The sequence below is a fragment of the Plectropomus leopardus genome, chromosome 16 (genome assembly GCF_026936395.1).
Source record: "Plectropomus leopardus strain MGB_pleo_1.0 chromosome 16, ASM2693639v1, whole genome shotgun sequence".
Lineage (NCBI taxonomy): Eukaryota > Metazoa > Chordata > Actinopteri > Perciformes > Serranidae > Plectropomus > Plectropomus leopardus.
This window is the reverse complement of record NC_142191.1, coordinates 21,680,625-21,702,303: the sequence shown is the minus strand read 5'-3', so window position 1 is coordinate 21,702,303 and position 21,679 is coordinate 21,680,625. Positions and strand designations below refer to the sequence as shown.

Here is a 21,679-nt window from a genome sequence, read left to right as displayed (position 1 = left end):
GAGACAGACCAAAAAAACTTTCAAAAAAATATAATCTAAAACCAAAATATTATACTGCAGAGCTGTTTCCAAGAACAAGTCTTAAAGGAATACTTCACCCAAAAACAATCTAAATTGTATATGATACTCCCCTCCCTCCATCCAAAAAATGAAGCAAATCAGAGCAAAATGCTGCATTGAAATAGAGCTGCACTGAGCAGGAACTAGTTCAACTGAACACCCTGAAAGGTTTCCCATCTGAAACCGGAGAAACATTAAACATCAGCATGTTTGATAAAAATCTCCATACAGAATTTTAAACTGTGTCACATGTCAGTTTGTGTGAAGCTACCTGTTACTTTTTATAGCTATCCAGCTAGCATAACTCCAGTGATGACAATGTCAGCTGGTCCACCAATTTGGTCCAGTCTAAAATATCTTACCAACTACTTGATGATCCGCCATGAAATTTTGCACAAAAAATTCTTGTTACGCAAAGAATGAATTAATCTCAATTATCTAGCATTACTAGCGCATCAGAGTTTTTATGTATCCAGTCAAATATCTCAAGATCTATTAGATGGATTTGGGCAACATTTTGTGCAGACATTCATGGTTCCCAGATGATGAATGATGAAAAAACACCTTGAACTTGTCGATTAAATAGTAAAATTTGGAACACTTTTCCTGTCATTGCCTAAACAAGATTGCTCTCCCTCGGCTAACCACCTATTCATCAAACACAGTTTTGCATCAGCCTCACTTTGTGACCTTTGTGGTGCATGTGCAAATTCAAAATACTGAAACAAGCCAGCCTACAGCTGCATATGTGAGAAGAGTATTGTAAAGTACTGATGAGTAACTCCACCTCTGAAACTGGTGCCTGGCTATGATCGTATCATTAAATACTGCAGAGTGCATGTAAATGACAACTTGTTGCATGCAATGATTCGGTTTATATGTATGTAGGAGGAGAAAACAACAATCTAGTAACAGTTGTTCAACTGGAGAAGGAGTCAATGCTTGTTTTCTATCTTGTATATATTGCTGTGTGTTACTGCTCCAGATATACCTCATACAACAATAATCCCACTGATCTTTTGGGATAGGTAGAGCCACTGGCTGCTTCCTGGTACCTTATCACTACACTGATGAATCATTCTCTTCACCTTCCACAGCTTTCTAAAGACGCCGGCAACTCACTCCCTTCCCCCCCTTAAAATCGCTAAATTCTCTGCCAAATTTCCAGAAACGGTGGAGGATGGTTGTTGTGTTCCTGTGCGTTGTGGCAGCTGCCTGATAATTACGTCTTGTACTCGTGCCACAGATGATGTTTGCTGCTGTCATGTTAAAGACACATGCAGGATAACAGAGACTTACGGACTCAAGACAGATTTAAAGGTACCTAGTGGCGTTTTCTTGTAAACAAATGCTGCTATGCTGACATTAACGATGCATTGTGTGCATCCTTAAAAGCATTGATTGATTCCTGCCTTTTGCTGGCATACTGCTATGTTTCTTGGCCCATTACTGTCATGGTAAATCGGTATATAACCCCTCACCTTGTCATGTAACCCGCATCCCCTTGAGTATGCAGGTAGAGCACGGGATACAAACATATAAGGCCCCCTGATAATCAAGCACTTGTTACAATCAATTACGCCATAGTGCCACTGGTGGTGAAAAGAAGAAGAACAGTGGATAGTCGGAGAAATGATAGCATCTCAGAGCAAACAGACTTTGACAGATAAACACATGCGGTCATTTCAAGGCATGAGTGAGTAAATGCATGTGCACGACAATTCCCTTCACGGAAGGATCATATAGAAATGTTTTGTTAAGCAATAATTTAGCAAAATGGTTATGTTTGAATTGCCATAAACCCATGAATGGATGATGATGCACAGAAAGTTTCAGGACATTTAATGACCTTTTCTGCTGTGTTAAATCATGCTTCTGTCCAAGTCTGTTTGCACTGATTTGCTTCATTTTTTGGATGCTGCTCTCTCTGTAATGCCAATCAATGGAAGACTTTTTTGGGAACATAAAGAGCTGAGGGAGGGGAGTATCATATACAATTTAGATTGTTTTTGGGTGAAGTATTCCTTTAAGACTTGTTCTTGGAAACAGCTCTGCAGTATAATATTTTGGTTTTAAATTATATTTTTTTGAAATTTTTTTTGGGATGCAGGTTTGTCAGACACACATTATAAGATTTTTGCAAACTTTTTTAAGATGGCACATCTCATCAACTTGATCTTGAAAAGTCAAAATCACAGACACTAGCGGTGTAAAAGCTCCAGGTAAAAACAGGGTGGTGCATGTTTGTCCCTAAGGGAGACTCAACTAATTGTGCAGAATGAAATTTTTACTGTCACTCTTTAGTGTTTTAAATTTGCTTCTTTACCAATACTAACAATAAACAGAAGAAATTTGTAACAAACAAATATAAACTCTGACTACAAATGCATGCTGGTAGGACTGGGAGATAAACAAATATCTTGAGCCACATGTGTCACTGACAGCTGCAAGTGAAAATTGTCTCTGGAAATGGCCAAACATCTATAATATATTCCCAATCAGGTTCAGCCGCATGTGAGGCAAAAAAAGCCACATTAAGTATACACAGCCAAAAATACCACCCTGGGAATGGAAGAAAAGAACCATACAAGTCTTTCAACTGCACGTTTCTGTCTACAAATACATCTCCTCTCCCAGAGGATCATGTGGGAAACACTCCACAATGGTTATTCTGTAGATGCCCTGCCAGCAGACAGATTAATACGCCCCTTATTTTTACACACAAGAGAAACTAGAAAGAAACGACCCTGAAAACACCATGAAGCAGGAAATGAGACCAACCTTCCAGTTGCACTGTTCTGCTGGCAGACGGGCCCCTCTCCCTTTTTTTTTTTTTTTTTTTTACCTCTGCTCCACTTTGTCGCCTTTTCTCACACTGAGAGATTGTACAAACTGCAGTGCCATGGCCCCGAGGGGTAAAAGAGCTGAGAACAGAATGTGAATTCATCCACGGCTGACAAACAGGCAGGGAGAAACTCGTGCTGCTGTCTACGTTGCCCCGACTTGCCTTCTTGATTTACAGAATTTGCTGAAACAAGAGGAATTTGTATTTATGCCAAGTAAACAATATTTCAACCTTATCTCAATTACCTCACATAACAGGATTAAAGTACAGCTCTGCTTATTTGCAAAATGCTGCATTGAAGTAGAGCTGCACTGAGCAGGAACTAGTTCAACTGAACACCCTGAAAGGTTTCCCATCTGAAACCGGAGAAACATTAAACATCAGCATGTTTGATAAAAATCTCCATACAGAATTTTAAACTGTGTCACATGTCAGTTTGTATGAAGCTACCTGTTACTTTTTATAGCTATCCAGCTAGCATAACTCCAGTGATGACAATGTCAGCTGGTCCACCAATTTGGTCCAGTCTAAAATATCTTACCAACTACTTCCGCCATGAAATTTTGCACAAAAAATTCTTGTTACGCAAAGAATGAATTAATCTCAATTATCTAGCATTACTAGCGCATCAGAGTTTTTATGTATCCAGTCAAATATCTCAAGATCTATTAGATGGATTTGGGCAACATTTTGTGCAGACATTCATGGTTCCCAGATGATGAATGATGAAAAAACACCTTGAACTTGTCGATTAAATAGTAAAATTTGGAACACTTTTCCTGTCATTGCCTAAACAAGATTGCTCTCCCTCGGCTAACCACCTATTCATCAAACACAGTTTTGCATCAGCCTCACTTTGTGACCTTTGTGGTGCATGTGCAAATTCAAAATACTGAAACAAGCCAGCTTACAGCTGCATATGTGAGAAGAGTATTGTAAAGTACTGATGAGTAACTCCACCTCTGAAACTGGTGCCTGGCTATGATCGTATCATTAAATACTGCAGAGTGCATGTAAATGACAACTTGTTGCATGCAATGATTCGGTTTATATGTATGTAGGAGGAGAAAACAACAATCTAGTAACAGTTGTTCAACTGGAGAAGGAGTCAATGCTTGTTTTCTATCTTGTATATATTGCTGTGTGTTACTGCTCCAGATATACCTCATACAACAATAATCCCACTGATCTTTTGGGATAGGTAGAGCCACTGGCGGCTTCCTGGTACCTTATCACTACACTGATGAATCATTCTCTTCACCTTCCACAGCTTTCTAAAGACGCCGGCAACTCACTCCAGCTACCTTTCACCTCAGACGAACTTCTGATAAGACCTGGAGGGAAGCTTTAACACACCGCCTCTCCACCTCCTGTCATTTTTCTGAGGAGCTCTTAAGAGACTTACCCTGGGGTTTATCCGACAGTATACTGCACTTACAACATGTTCAGCTCATATGAAGAATACCCTCTTAATTGCATGTTTGACGTTGAAATACTGCACGCGGGGATGCCAGGGATTACTGTTGTTAATCAGCAGAGCATGCAAGGATGCCAAAAAAAACCCTGATGTGATATGACAGTGAGCTTAAGTGTTTTATTGCTGACGTGCTTCAACTGTAATGTGGATTTCACAACAATAATGAATGAAGAAGAACAGACTGTTTGCCTCCGAGTCTACGCTGCACTTCCTGTTGAGAAATATATGCGTGAAAACAACTTTTCCTCACCAACATTGTGGTTCTGCCTACAGTCTACCTCTCCCGCTGAGGTGAAGTCGCTTTTCCCTAGGCGCCAGTGAGTGGCCTGTGGGCTAAATCCCTCTGACCTTGTGCTCTCTAACCTCTAGTGAGCAGCCAAGCATACAGAGTAAACAGGAGGGAGGATAAACAACTTAGCAGAGGGCCAGCTGACGGGATTTCAGAGCAGCGCGGCCTCCCAGTCGGGAAGCTGAGTGTACAGTCTTATGCTGGTGAGTCCCGAGGCGCTCTCGACAAGAAGCTGTCAGCTGACTTGCAGGAGTGTTGACACTGAACATAGTAGGGACTACATCCATGTTCTAGATTAGAGTTTATATTTTTCTATTTTTAGGATATTTAAAACAAAGACTAAATTGTTAAAGACACATTAGAAAACATCAAATAACCAAATCTTCTATAAAGAAACTGGTCGAGGATTATCCTCCTCTGATAAAATCACAAAATCTAAGTATTTGTATGTTTTTACACAACTTTATCAGGGCTGTTAAGCCAGCTCCATGTTTTTTCACATTTAGATCTGCCCAGTAAAGGCCCATCACACCAGCATTTACGTACAACGTGATAAAAATGTAGGTCAAAAGGACTTATTGCGCCCATTTTCAGGTTTATACATACATTTAAGGTTTCTACTAGATCACGTTTACATGCTTTAAAGGTCAAACAACACTTTATTTTTCTCATACTTTCTGTGCTAGAGCACCTCTAATCACCCTCTGTCAGGGAGGCTCCATTTCAGCGCCCCTCCCAAAAAAGCCCAGTCTTCTCTGATTGGTCAATGTTTCTTTCGTATGTTGGTGACACTGCACCATCAATGCAGCCAGAAAATGCACTTTTTGACATGACAAATCACAAATTCCTTTGATCCAGTATTCTTGTTGACAGAACATATTTTTTCTTTGTGTGCTTTTGTACTTAATGTTGACCCCTATTTTATTTGATTGTTTTTTATTCATTTAACTACCCTCCTCATTTTTTTCTTTCGCCTATTTATTTGTTCATTCTATTTTATTCTCTATTTATTAGTTTATCTTCTGAATTCAAGAAAGAACAAAAAAATCACAAATAAAAGCTTCTCAACCAGTATGTTCCAGTCGTAATATAATCTAAAAATTGGGGAGATATACATCAGCACAAAGATTACAGGTTTTCCTGATGTTAGCATGTAGCTAAATGTAGCAGTGTACGTTATGTAAACACTTGCCGTAGCGTACCTGGAGAAGATGACCATACAAAGAAATCTGGCACTATGACATCATACTGTATCCAGAGCAGAAAAGAAATAGAAAAAGGGGCATTTGTAATGGTACAAAACATGAGGTTTTTGCTAGGGACAAGGATTACTTTTATGTACATTTACCTCAATATTTGAAACTTTGGCCATGTTTAATGTGAATGTCCTTCATTGCAACACTATAATGCCTAAGCACAAAATCCAGAAAAATTTAATTATTTCCCTTTTAAGCAAATTGTTGCCATCTCCGCATTTGCTTAAAGGGGCCAAAGTGAACTACTACAAATGTTTCTCTTCAAGTTTTGGTAAACAGAGTAATCCCACTGATCTTTTGGGGTAGGTAGTTGAGGATTGATGCAGGCAATCCAGATATAATGCACCTGCTATCTTGTGACCGCTTCACCTAAGACCTCAACAAAGTGCTTGTCTCAGCCTTCTCAATATTACAACAAAGTAAAAGCACAAGTGGAACGCCTGACAATTTGTGAGTTGTATCTGTATTGCTGGCAGAGCGGTGAGCGGTGGGGTTGAGTACAAAAACAAGAGGCGAGCAAACACTCAGAGTGAGGCCAAAGCTGCTTTCAGAGTGCTCAGGAATTGTTCAAAAACCCATTGTGCTCCCTGTAAATCACACAGTAATGCAGCGTAATGATCAACTGGAGAGATAAAGCTCTGCATACCACAGCTATGACTGAATATCCAACCAGCACGAGTCTGTACAATTGGTCCCCGATATATATTAACTGCTGCAATGTAAAAATTGCAACTGGGCTTCCAGGCACTGTAGAGACACATAAATTACATGTGTTGGTTAAAATCATTCAAAAATGTTTTCTTTTTTTGTCATATTTCTGGGGAGAAGAGTGATTTGTTTTTACTTTGGGTGGATGTGTTTCAACATGCATCAGCATGAATTGTTATTTTGTCATCGTGTCGATCAAAGTAATGAATCATTTTGAAACGTATCAAGCAAGACTCCTCAACTGTACTTCATTGTTGCTGTGCGTGCACTACAAGTAACACAGCTATCAATCAAACCTCTCAGCTTATTTTACTTGTCAAGGTTATCAAGGGTGAAACTGCTATAAGCTCTACATCCTCCCAACTCACTGTCTTGAGTAAAAGGTGGGCTAATTTAATGACTTTTGGGGGGGGATAACTTTTTTACATGGACCTGTTTTTAGACGTGCTATTTAAAGGGATACTTTCCTGATTTTCAACCAGCTTGGTATCATAACAATGTGAGTATTTTGTCTAAATCAGTGATGGTAAACTTAACTCAGTCTTACCAGCAGCCCATCTCTAAGCTCACATCAGATTTTCGCTGGCTCCAGGGCTGTTCCTTGTACTACAGATTGTACTTCTGCATTTTTGTACTCCCACCACCACAGACACTAAAAGTATAGAATCCAGAGAGAAACACCTCTCTTCCTCTCTTTTGCTCAAACTCAGACCTAGCTCCTATCAAAATGTAAAACTAAGCATGTTAATCAAATATAAATGCTGATCACGATTGTGACGCTGCATTGCCTATTTCTTGACCAAAATGTCTTCAGAAACATTTTTGTGTAATGTTTAGCTGTATTAGTTTGTGAACAGGAAGCAGGCACCGTACTGTTTCCTGTATTGTAAAAATGGAGACTGAAAATACTGAGATCAAACTATAAAACTAGGCAGTGCTGATCAAATATTAACCAACATTCCACTGTATTAGCTATTTTTTGCTCAGAAACATATTTTAGTGCACTGTATGGCTGTAATATGAGAACTGGTGAACAGGACAGGGGTACTATACTGTCAAATGTATTGTAAAGGAAACATTATGTAATTTCTTGCTTAAAATGTCTTCAAAAAGACATTTTATCTAACCATTTACCGTAATATGAGACTGTTTGTTATCAGCCAAATGCCATATGGTTTCCTGTGTCAAAATGGACAAGCTCCCATTATCTCACCCAACTGCAGGAGCCTTTACTAATACAGTGCATTGCAGTGTATTCTGGTAATTGTAGGTTTTCTTCTCTGGTCATGTAGCACCAATATCAAAAGTATTTACATCTTTCTACAAGACAACCTAGTTTTTAAAAAAAAACCATCTTTCCAGTAGTGAAATACTGTCCAATGGACTCAGTTATCTGTGAATTAATCTACACGTGTTGCCCCATTTGTTTGGACACTTTTAATTATTTGGATTCTGGGATTGGTGCCATGAGATTACATCACCATCATTATTTCCACCCTACAAAGGCTGACGATTGGCTTGGTTGTACCTCCAGCCATTCACAGGGCTTTTGAACTGCTTGACAAAAATTTTAAGAGGTGGGCAATGATTCAGAAATCTAGAGTTCAGCTAATACAGACTCCTTTTCCCTCTGCAGCTCACAGTGACATAAGGCCAGTTCAACAGAAGCAGACGGATGCATTTAAAAACCACACTAAACCATCATGCACTTTGCTCACTCAGGGAATGTGTGTGGTCAATACTGTGCAAAGGTTAGTTTTCGGGGTTCTACAGTTAGGCCTTGATAAATGCTAACAATGACTCACAATGAGTCAGGCCAGACGGAGGAGTGAACCAGCAGCTATGACAGATGCTTGCAAGTGTATCGATCTCAGCTGCTGCTTTTTTTTGTGACCTAGAAAAAATTCTCTTTGAGACCACTGGAAGCACCAACTCAGTGCAGAAGAAATGACTTCTTTTTGGTTATTTGCTTTACTGATTATCACTGTTAAGACTCCGTTGCTGCAGATATACTGCATGCATTGAGTCCTACAGTCGGCAGGGACAATTTGGACAGATCATTCTTATTAATGTAATTTACACATTATCAAAAAATAGAAAACTGAATTCAGCCTAGGGTTGTATGATATGCAAAAATCATATTGCGATTATTTTTGAAGATATTGCCATATGAGTTGGAATTTTTGTAGAAACAGTAGTTTTCGCATTTTACTTTTTGCTAAATATATAGCAGTGATTAATTTAGGATTCTTGCTGGGGTCTGTCCCAAACAAGAATGTTCACTTATGCTTAAATTAAATTGTAGGCATGTATGAACAATGCGCTGATGGGAGTAAAAGAAAGAATGTAAAGACTGAAAGTCCATTTAGGGTGGCATTTTGGGATGGTGGATAGATCAGACAATACAGCCTTTCACCCAGGAGACCGGTGTTGAGAAAAGTGTGAAACTATGTGAACTTTGAGTTATCTTAAAGTACTCCGTCATCATGTTTCTTTTCCAAAACTTAACCTACTGAACTGTACTTTCTAAATCCTTTCATACATTACTTTATATTAACTATGTAACTTTATGCTTAGTATGTTACATAACTCGTGGGGCACTAATTCCTTTGATATCCTTTGTCAACCATTGCATTATATCACACAAACCATTCATTGATTAGGTTATTTGCCGAACATTAATTGCCAGCTAAGTAATTTAGAAAGCATAAACACCAAAGATCCACTATTTCCAGCTTCTCAAGCGGGAGAATTTGCCGCTTGTTTGTTTTATATCTTTTAAAACTGAATATTTTTATGCTTTGGACTGCTGTTTGGATATTAGAGGACGTCATGCTGGGAACTTGTAATGAACTTTTTTTTTTTACCACATTCACTGATAATAAATAAATTGTAAGTTGCAGCCCTACTGTAAACCAAATGTGCAGTTTTTTGCTGATGATTCTTTTGTTTAAATGAATGAAACCAGAGCATGCCGTTCATCCACTCCATTTTTTACATAACATCACAGCTCACTTGTGATCACACTGTGAGTAAGACAGACTGAATTAACACTACAACCGATCAATATGTCTTCAGAGCTGATGTCTGACTTCAGGAACAGAACCCATGATCAATATCTGGGCTGTACAAAACAAACCCCCTAACTGACAAGATATGGTTTGCCATTACTGTTGGCAAAAGTTTGCATCTACATTTTTTCCTCACATTTCCTGTGTGTCATGGCCTGGAGGCTTGGCAATCAGCCTCTGTCATCTCTCAGCCAAATGTCCTCTTTGTCCACAGTATCATGTGAGGGGGACATTTAAGGACAGTTAGGAACAGCTTGTATCTGAATCTGGAAAATCATCTTTCCAAATTAACAGGGACCTACGTACTTTCAGTCTGGCGCTGATCTCATTGTTTAAAGGTTTTTGTTGTCTGGCCTTCATCTTGGGTACACACTTGTGCAGGAAGAGGATGAAGCAGTGTGTTTGACCAGATAGAGCAGTGTGTTTCTGGGAAAAATGCCTCTGCTCTCCCATGTGAATTTATGAGAAAATTCCACAGTAGTTCATAGGAAGACAACCAAATTAGACAAAAAAAAGAGAAAGAGAGAACGCGATGTGTTTGTACGAGTAATAACAGAATGTTATGACAGGCAACAAGCTTCGCTTTTGTTGAATGAAAACTATACAATGGTCTGTTTTCACTTGTACACTCTTATTATGAAGGACTTTGATGGTCTGATGCGGGTAAAATAGAAACTTTTTGTAAACTGCAAAAGGGGAATCATTGTTTTGTATCAGTCTTGTGACATTAATCTAACTCAAATTGGGGGCATTTTTTTGCTGTATATTCACTATATTTTTCACCAACTTTTTAATATAGGAATAACCTTTTCCAGGCTGCTTTACATCATGTGTTGCTTCTGTACACCCCTGTGCTTTTGAAGTCAGCAAGGTCATTTCTTCTTTGATAAAAATCATAAATAAGCACTGATTTAATTAAGAATGTAGAGGTCATGTAAGTTAAAACTGGGCTAGGGCTGAAACTAATGGTTATTTCCATTTCAAATTAGTCTGCCAGTTATTGTCTTAATTAACTAGTTAGTAAAAAGCCAAAAAGAAGTGAATAATAATGCCACATTACAATGTCTTAGGGCCCAGCACTTTTATATTGCTTTTAAGCAAACTGTCCTTAATTTATTGATATTCAATTTACTATCAGAGAAAAACAGAAGATCTTAAAGTTTTAGAAGCTGATTCTAGAGGATGTTTGACATTATGGCATGAAAAAGGACTGATATTAGTCACTGATTTCCAAAACAGTTGCAGATTACTTTTCTGATTATCGACTAATCATTAACTAACTACTTCAGCTCTAAACTGAACCAAATTTTGCTGAAAACAGATGTTTTTAGAAGTCTAATTCAGAAATAATGGCTCCACTTTATACATCTTTATAGATCAGTAACAAGATGCTAATACCAACAAGTTTTGGGTTGCCAGGTTGTGGAAGGTGTTTGTCTCCAGTATCACACTAGCTTTTTCTGCTTTGGTCCTTAGTTCATCAGACTGAGCACTGTAATTTGACAAATAGCTGCAGGGCATCTCGAGCGAATTTGATTTCATTAATAACGTATTAACATTTACAACTGTAGGCTTGTAAAACCTTATTAATAAGTTTTCAACAAAAACAGCTGCAGTCTTTCATTATTTATACTTCCATGTTCTGTATTTTGTACACACTGCACTTTTGCAAGCACAGTTCATTATCTGCAGCTGTCCTTGCTGTTGAAGATGTACTTCGATGTCTTTAGAGATTAGATGAAAAAGATTCACATTTTCATTCATATTTGTCCTTTGAATTAAAGCCTTCTAAAGTAAATTCTTTGAGAGTTTTTTTTCTCAATCAACGCTGATAAAGCTAGGGAAACTTATATTTAGGCTACTAGAGTTGTTAGAGTTTGATACACTTAGCCCATCAAAGTGTGATGAAACCTAGCTGAATCCTTGACACTTAAACTCTGGTATTTTGCTCAGGTGTTCTTCTTTAAAAGACTTTGTGGTTCTTAGTCATAGGCATCTGGGCTATGTCATTTTATTCCTGCAATATCTGCTGAACAAATCTTGATACCAAATATGTGAGTGAAATGCAAACACTTGCTGCTGTTCCTGGCACCTCACTACACTGGCCAGCCCTGTACATTACAGCTGCTTTTTATTAAACCACAATCCCTGAAAGGTCTGCTTTCCAAGGAGTTTTTTCAGTGCTTATTATACAACTGATGGTTTCCAGTGGGATTAGGAGCCAACTACTACACAAACGACTGAGAAGGGGGAAAAGTGCTTTCAGTTAGAGGGTTCAAGTTTGTTTCTCTACTCGTAGATTCCAGTGGAAAGTCCAGCCTCATGGCTCAACCCATGACACTCCAGCACAATACTGGAAGCAGCACAATGGAAGCAGGGAAACTATGCGTGGGGGGAAAATATAACAATCACCCCCACGTTTGTGGAGCGAATTAAACAACCCCAATGATGCTCTTTTGCTCAATGAGTTCCAGCTTTTACTCAGTGCAGTGTGGAAATAACTGTGACATGACGGCTGCAGCCTCAAGCCCTGACATGCAGAACTGTGTGTTGTGTTTAGAGAGCTCAGAGCAACCTGTCCTAAAGACAAACAGTTTCCAAGAAAGAAAAAGAGTGACCTTTGACCCCTGAAACTAGTGTAGAAGAGAGCAACGCATTCCTGTGACATGCCATCATGAAGTAACACATCTGGGGTGACTAACTATTGATCTTGTAGTTTAGTCATTATAATGCATGAGTACAAAGAGTAAACTGCTATCAAATGCATTAAGAGGATTGATTTAAAGCAGTGGTTCCCAACTGGTGGGTCATGGTCCATTCTGAATAGGCCTTAAGTAACTTGTGAATGTGTCAAGTATATAAAAGCACACCTTATTTTAAGGCAGATACCTACAGACTTTGTTTAGGGCTTCATTTGATCTGTCAACCGTTTTTTCCCAGTACAGCAACTACTTTATTGCCCTGTTTCTCGTATTATTTCGCCTACAAACATACAGCACCTTTGAAGTGTTTTTATGTCAGGGGTGTTGAGGCAATATTATGCACTTTTTTGGTTGCAATGTTATGTAATCATTAAATTCTGAGTGATTGCACTTAATTTTTGCAATATGTTTTATGTCACTGTGATGTAAGCCCATGGGTTTAGATATGTAATAAAACTGATTTACAAGGTAATTTGTTTTACGTGTGGACATTTAGCTATTGACTAAGGAGAAATCTGGAACCACAGATCCAAAATCTCAAATAGGCAACATTTAAGCTGAATTTTGAGGAATTTTGGGAGATTCCTCCACTCGACTCACCTGCATTGTAGAAACTGTCCAGCACTGTGGTCTCTCCAAAGTCCAGTTTCCCAAAGTTTACCGTCTCCAGCTTGCTGCCCACCGTATCGCAGGCGTCCTTCAGGCATTGCAAAGCCATGCTCTCCGCGTTATTCTGCTGGCTCGCCTCTCCGTTCACCACATAGGCCACCGTCACCGGCCTGCTTTTGCACGACTTCCCGGTGGAAAGCAACCCCCCGCCGTCCATCGGACAGCTCCCAGGGGTCGGGCTGAGGCCCCCGCTGCCGATCACCGAGTCCTGCCAGAAAGTCCCAGCTGCGGGGATACCGGAGGCGCCGCCACCTACACCTCCACCTACACCTCCACCGCTGCTGCTGCTGGTGCTTTCCCCACCGAGGCTCTCTCTGCTGGGACAAACTCCGAAGCAAGGCACCGGTAAGGATATCCCGTCCTGGTCTTGACTCATCATGTTCCAAGTGTCACTCGCTGTCTTAAAGTGTGGGTTGAGATGAGCGGCTTCTCCTCCAGTCCTCCATGGAGAGCCAGTGTTACGCACGGCGGTTACCCGTGGAGCATCTGCACAGGCACGACGTGCAACCGTCCTCTGTTTCAACACCGGTAAACAGTCTGTCAGAAGCGGCGGCGCAACTACACACCATCCTGCATGTTTGCTGTCGTTTGCACGCTCGTATGATAAAACACCCGATACTGAACACCGCGGGTTGACTGAAGTCACGATCTGAGGAAGACACAAGAGGAAAAGCCAGAAAATCCGCGCATTCCTTCTCAGCACTCACAACAAATCCACATACTTCCCGAAGTTGAGCAACGCTGCTGGTGTCCGCCCACAGAAGACACAAATGTCACAGCGAGTGGAAGTTACGCGCAGTTAAAGGCTCGCAGCAGCGTGTCATCTCTGTAAAGAGAAAGTCCACTGCGCACGCACAGAGGCTGCTTTCATGTGCAGGCAAACCCTGCCCAGTTTCCACTGTTATCTTCCAGTCCAGACCGACTCACTCACGCACTGGGCGGGGAGACAACAGTGGGAGCCTGGTGGAGCTGGGCGGAGACTCCACGGCCATATGAGGAGTTGTGTGCTTCATTAAAAGGAGCAGTTCACCGAAAACAACACGAGCGATCGACGGAGCTGCTAATTAGTCAATTAACCCATTTATCAGCTAATATGATGACATGTCGACATAAAATGAAAGGAACAGCCCGTTATTGAACATTAATCTCTCTATTGTTTCAGTGTTTTTTTTCCAGGGACGGTAGCTGGAAGCATTTCATAATGTTGCAAACTAATTGCATTTTTTTCGTCCATTAATCTTGTGTAATGCGATCAGATCACAAAGTAAATTTGGGGCGTTGATCATCATTCGGCTGTGAAAAGTTTTAGGCGACAATTTCAGCTGCTATCCAGCCAGGCTACACAGCTCACAGGAGGCAAACGTTGTACATATGGTTCTGTTTGACAAATATTGAAATTACATTAAGTTTAATGAGTTCATAAAGGAGCTTTTGACTTATTTTTAATTGTTTTTCACTTGTTTGTCCTGTTTTTCGTGTCATAAGGAGGGCCTCTTGTGGTAAAAACTTGATATTACAGGCTAGCACATGAATACTGTAGTTCATTGATATATGGGAAATAAACGTCTTTTCCTATTGACAAACATATTTAAATATAAGTGTGAGTTGAGAGTGACTTTGTCTCTCAGGGGCAAAAAATTTATGGGCAGGACTGAAACATTTCTTTGCAGTTTCTCACCTTTTGCATATGAAATATACTCTTTTTGCTTGAGAGCATATTTTACTTCTTGTCAACATGTGCGTATTTCTTTTAGTGCGATGAGATTGAGTCAAGAAGCTGCTTGAATGCTTTTTGGATTCAAGAGGATAGGAAAGACTTTCTTGTCCCAGTGGGAAATTGCCTTGGACTTCTCAGTGTCTGCAGTTTATCACACTTGACAGTAAAGACAGTCAAAGTTGGTGTTTGAGTTAAAAACAAGAATGACAGCTTTCTTATCAATATTGTCTTATTATTGGGGAAGTTTAGATACTTAAAGACTAAACCCAGTGTGAACCACTGGAAGACTGAATTAAAACTCTTGAGTAAGTCACTTAAAAACTTATTATTACCAACTTAATATTATGTTCATTACTAGATATGTTTGAGTTAATTTGAGATAGCCCTGTTTTTTAATTTAATCTTTGAAATTTTTATTTTAGTTTTATTTAGATAATTTCTGATCCGATTTTGATCTTTTTAAGCTATTTGTTGAATATGACTTGAAAATGTGTCTTGAATGTTTCATGTTCTCAATACAGCTTCTGCAATAATATTTTGGAAACATTAAAAAAAAAACATGTTTTTTAATTGTGTACATGTCACCATCTTTTGGACCATCTTTTGGACCCCTCTGTGTTCATACTTGTGTCGATTTAATTTTATTAAATTTTTGTCTGCCTGGTTTGTACCTACTTATCACATTATTTTCATTTTTATTTTTTAATTTGGCGCCCTAGGCAAGATTTTAGCTGCACCTCCTTGCATCACAGTCAATTTCATGACCAATCTTCATATAATTACATAGGCATATATATCATATATGTGACCACTGGGTGTTCCATTTTTATAATAAAAAACGAAAAAATACAATAAAAAAATAGTTTTGCTATACATGAGACTAATACTGGAAATGAGTGAGATTTAACTTTTAACCAGAGTTCAAAGTGCATTGAAATATAAATGCCTATGAAAGATATGGGAAAGCTTAGGTGTGGAGTATTAACAGTGATGATGTGCACTTAAACACTGATGTAAACTTTAACAAACACACTTAAAAATGTAACACAATAAATCAGAGGCTTACAACTATTACTTAAAAAGGGGATGGAAAACAACATTATATCATATTAATTGACTATTACAAACAGGGCAGAAGTTAGCTAACCCGACGTCAATAAAATGTATGACACAGCCAACGTGAAAATAACACCTGAAAAGTCCCAACGTTAACTTTCCAAATGTCCCTGATGTATCTGTGGGAGTAGTTTACTTCAACTCTAGCTTTTTATTGATTAGCAAACAACGTTGCTGACGTCCAAAAGTGAGCTAGCAAGTTAACGCTCGGCTCCAAAACAATAACTAGAATGCAATAAACTATGAATTTCATCCATCCGTAATTACTTTAACGTTACTGTACCTTTGTCTTCCCGTCGTATGTCTTCCTTTTCCTTCCTTCTTTTCCTCCAATTGTCGCCAGTAAGCTTTATTCTTTTAGACATTGCTAACCAGTTAGCAGCACATAAATCTCACGTCACTTCAGAATCAGATAACTCATCTCGCGCATGGTCTCGCGCCCCAGCTCTCCCCAGAGGGCAGGTAAAGTGCAACGAGCCAGGGAAGGGGGGCCGCGGGCGATAAGAAACCAGAAAAAACGGCTCTCTTATTTAATAGGCTGCTTTTAAATGCATTTATGTCGTTGTGGGCTTATGTAATGTTTCGAAATGATTGCAGTAATAGTATTGGCAAAAATAGTAAAAGTTACACATTTTGTTTTTTTGTGGCGCCCCCCTGTGGAAGAGCAGGCCTTCTTACCTAGGTGCGCTTGCAGTACTCTCTTGGCTGTTCCGGCGGGAAAAATACACAAGAAAAATGGCGACGCTTTTGTTTTGTAGCCAGCGAGGTAATAAAACAAGCGTACCAAAAGGGTGCCGGAAAAACTTCCGGCCATTTGACAAACGACATTAGCGTTCACAGTTAGCAATGGACTTCACCTGACAATAATAACAACTTTCAGTATTTTTAATGAAAAACCCCGTTTATTATTTTCACCGGCAGACCCTTACGGACTAAAGGAACATATATTTAATCGAGGAATGGACACATATTCGGACTTTAGGACTGCTTCAGAGGTAAGAAGTTAGCATTTTTTCCGTCTCTCGTGTTTACCATGAGGGTAAATCTGAATTAACTATACTTTGGTGGTCGCAGTTTCCGTTAATTTAACTCAACAGTTGAATTGGGGAGAAACTACTCGAGCTAACGTCTTATAGCATATCCATATCTACAAAATGTCGAACATTTAAAGTTATTTATGTTGATGAGGCGCTCAGAGCTAACTCACTGGCGACTTGGTGGATGTTAGGAGGTTTTATTATTCGGAAAGCGAAAACTGTCGGTTTGAAATGAGACTTCCGAACTTCGCCGAAGTTAGCCTTCGATTCGTAGCTACCAGTTCATAGGGGAGAATTGTGAATGTGATTTACAATGTTTCACAAGCGACTCTCAGGTTTTTGCACTCCCTACTGTGGTTCATCCTCGACAGTTAAACTGAAAGCCTCACTGCTGTCTAAAGCCCACTTTCAAATCTGTGAAACCTTTATTCTATTTGTGAAATGCAAATGCAGAGATTTAACTCTGTTTTTCATATTTATATCTAATAAGACCAGGTCCAAATAAAAAAAAAAAATACTGGACTTAGAGGAGTCAAATCTGAACTAGATTATCCCAGAGAGGCCAGAGATGATGTGAAACACAATTTAAGATTTGTGCAACCGTTTTGCTATTTGTGAAAATGTAAAAAAGGGAGATTGTATTGTGTTTTTTTGTGATTGTTTTGCATTTTCACATAGAGAATATTAATTTAACAAATCTGAAACTGTATTTGAAATAATATGCAGCCTGTCTGGGAAAATCTAGTCCACATTTTACCTAAGTATAGTGGTTTTCAAGAGAGCCCTGGTTTAATGTGGTCTATAGCTTATGTGAAAAATGTAGTGATGTAGTGAAATCTTACTTCCCTTTCAGCATTCTCACATATTGAATCAAGGTTTCACAAATCTGAGATTGTGTTTTAAATAATCTTTGGCCTCTTTGCGATAATTTAGTTCAGGTTTGACCTGTTTAAGTACAGTGGTTTTCGAGACTGAATGGGTTCATTGTGGTCTATATGAAAAAAAAAACGCAGTGGAATCTCCCCTTTTTACATTTTCACAATCAAAATAAAGGTTTTCACAAACTTGAAAGTGGATTTCAGACAACATCGGGGCTTTACTTAAAGTGTCTAACATGTTGTCACCACAGTAGTAGGTGCAAAACTTCCCTTATCTGCTGAATCGGAAACTATGAATCGGAGGCTAATATCAGCTGTCTGTCCCAGACCCTGCCTTGTCACTTTAATGTTCAGCATTTTAATCACAATTTCATGAAGATATAGAGGGAGGGGAAGTAGCGCTGAAAGGACCAGGGTGCGGTTGACAAGTGTTGACTGCTGGCTTGTTGTCATCATGGCTGCACAAGCCTCTGAATTGTATTTGTTGTTTGAATTTGGCAATAAGAGTTGGATATTCTCAAATTCAAACCTTTGTTTATTGAAATGCACCCCCCCCCCAAGCCCCCCAAATAACCCAAAGTAAAAGTACTGACTAAAATTATCATTCATGTTTGTGCAGCATCTATAACATTGTTCAAAATAGAAAGGTATCTAGAGTTAACCATGTTGAATTCCTAATTGAGAATTTACAAAATTACTGAAAACTCTTAGAAGCTTCTGGTTTATGTTCATTATATTCCTTCACCTGTTGCTGCTATGAACCACAGTGGCTCTTGCTTGCGAAATAGTAATACATAGCAGCTCACTGCTAATGGAAATGTAATGTGGTCAAAAGTCTTTGGAAGGAGGTTCTTCACATGGTTAGTCCAATAACAAAAACTGAAAATCCCTTGTTGGCTGAAGCTGTGCATCCTGAAAATCTGATTGAATTATTTTATTAGTAGAGTGACCATGCACAAAAAGACTCATGTCTCTCACAAGCAAAGTGAGCAGTAGCGAAAGAATGGAAAGGTATAAGCCAACCAAGTATGAACCAATATAAAACAGATCTGTCTACATCTGTTGCGATGAAAAAACTAACATATATTACGAAAGGAAAGCTAGCAGTATTTCAAAATATCTGAGTGAGCTTCTGGAGTTTTTGAAACAAAATGTTGGCACTGATTGATAAAGCCAAAGACTGAGGTCTGGATAGGGCAACTAGAATAATATATAAATGTGTAAAAGCCCATGTGATAATTGAATAGAATTGTAATAAGGGTAACATCTGTATATTAACCCCAGTTTTTGCTATTTGCTATGTTTTTAATGCAGCAAGTATATATATATATATGGACAAAGTAGATGGTATCAAAGCTGGGTTTCAACATGACTGTAAAAAATATTTATATATAATATATCAGTAAAATATGTCCATAAAAATATTTTTGTGACTTACATTAAATTTGATATTATAGATTGGCAATCATTTTTCAGTCTTTGTTGCTTTTATTTACAAATGTTAATTCAATTTAGCAGTAAGACTGTACATTAAAAGAATTTTAATCCCCGGGTCAAAACATAATGTGGTGGAATACAATTAAAAAATATTAAAAACCATTCAATAGATTTAATACAAAATTGGAGCAGCCAGTCTTTTCCTTTTTTTGCCACTAGATGTCCCACATTTACCACACATTCATTCAGGAGTTTTCACACAGTAAAAACAGCTTTCAGTGACAAGGCTGCCAAACCAAACACATCCACAGGGCTGTGTTATTTCACTGCCTTTAAACACATCTGTCTGCTCTTCATTATTTAGCTGTGGGCAAATTACAGATAATCACACCCAAACTGTTTATGCATCACTGTGTCTTCTTATTGGCACTCAAATCAAGTGCTGTGAACGCTGAGGTTACATTATTGTGAGTCAAATTACACATTATTGAATACAATGAATATTTACATTTTTATATGAAAATCTGAATTTTATTCACATCACTCTGTTTTCCTCATTCTCACACGCACCCATCTGTCTGATATATGCGTATACTGATGGAAAAAAATGTTGCTGATAGATGGAAATTTTACACTTTATTTTAGTATTAAGAAACAATTAAGACATCCTGAAAAACTAACAGCATAATGCCATAACAGTGACTATAAACATGACCAGTCATCTTGCCTCTTTCAGCCAACACTGCTTGACACATCTGGCACACAGAGCCGCTGAGCTGCTGAGCCTCCACATCCTGCAGTTGAGCCCCAGAAAGTTTGTGGCTGCAGGCGGGAAAAGATTCTCCTGAAGCTGTGATTCAGAGCTTTATTCATAGTCAAGGTATGACACAATGCAATGACTACTGACAAGGTCTGCGCAAAACAAAACAATTTTTTGTAATATCCAGATTTTCATAATCACACACGTCTTAATTACTGTAGTGGAAGACATATTTAGATCCTTCACTAATTAAAATTACCAACACTACAATTTAAAAACACTCAAACAAATGAAAGCCCAGCATTAAAAATAGTATCTAATTATTATCATGAAAATATACAGAGTATCAAAACTGAAAGTACTTACTTTTCATTGTTAGTTTGAAATTATATTGTATCATTAAAATATTATTTGGTTAATTGAACTATTTTACATGCAGTTGGTAGTTTATATTTTTACATGTGTTGTAGTTTATAAACTGATGATGAAACAGTTTTATGTTAAACATGATTCTCTGAAGCAATGAACATAATATAACCCTAAGCCATATACTTAGGTAATTTGTGTGATACACTATTTGCCAACCATGACTGCAAGGCTGGTATTGGTTAACTTTGTGAGTCTGTGTAAATGTGTGTCATCACTGCAAAATCTGATCCTGGAGACACCTACTGCATTGGCATCTAACACAGAAGCAGTTTTGATGTTTGCTTTCTTGTTTTAACAGTACTTTTTGTATGGGCTTAGTTGTGTTGACAAATAGCTGTATAACTATAAATTTTAAGATACATGTACAGTTAAAAGTACAATATTTGCCTCTCAAATGTATTGATGAAGGTATATAAGAAGCAGAAAGAGTTGCATATAGTCTCAGAATAATCGTATTTGTAGAGTACTTGAGTAAATGTACACACTAATCTACCTTTAATTTATTCTTCATCAGATGCAGTTTGCTCAGTTTGCATTTAGATAGCTCAGTTGTCATATACCTCTAAATGGCCAAGTGATAAACAGAAATTAGGCAAGAGAAGTAGGTCTCAGACATTTGAAATCATCAAGTATAAAGTCTGGGCTGCTCTACAGATAATGCAATAGACAAAATGAGCCTTATTTTGTGGACCCACAGCATTCTTAGGACTGTCAATGGTACAAACTTGTGTGCATAAAATCTTTGAGGTAGACTTAAACTATAACTCCCAATGCATGTCAGCAAGAAACATCCAGTCACCAAGCTGAAAGTTATGTGGTTGTGTATGTCTCCACTAACAGAGACTGGAAGCTAAAGATTATGGTGTTGAGAAATATGAATATATATTTGCATCTTAAATCAATTATTTTTTAATTCTGGGTCAATTGCAGGTGAAGTCAGCAGCTACTGTTGAGGTGGTTGTTATGGGCTGTTACGCCAATTAGGTTTAATGAACATTTTTGGTTCATTACTGGTTTATTTAAAGGGGTTGTAAACACCTTTAAAGTTTTACTTAATGCTATATAAAAGATGTATTTGGCCATTTGGGGGCAGTGAAACAAGCTGCAAACACATCATTGATGTATTATCACCTTTTAAAGTTATGGAGAATGTGTTTGCGGTGCACAACCCATGGGCCGTTTACATTTTTACCGTTTGCATTTTTACACAGAAACAAACAACAGCAGC

At 38.4% G+C, this 21,679-nt stretch overlaps 1 protein-coding gene across 1 annotated transcript in view; it reads right to left on the bottom strand.

Annotated features, from left to right (window-relative positions):
- The window catches only part of map3k5 (mitogen-activated protein kinase kinase kinase 5), an 86,935-nt gene extending 72,927 nt beyond the window's left edge, over window positions 1-14,008 (bottom strand). Inside the window, exon 1 of the mRNA XM_042504109.2 lies at window positions 13,009-14,008. Within this exon, the coding sequence (XP_042360043.1) occupies window positions 13,009-13,456 (448 nt within the window). The 5' untranslated portion in view covers window positions 13,457-14,008. The remainder of the gene's footprint in view (window positions 1-13,008) is intronic.
- Window positions 14,009-21,679: the final 7,671 nt, after the last annotated feature.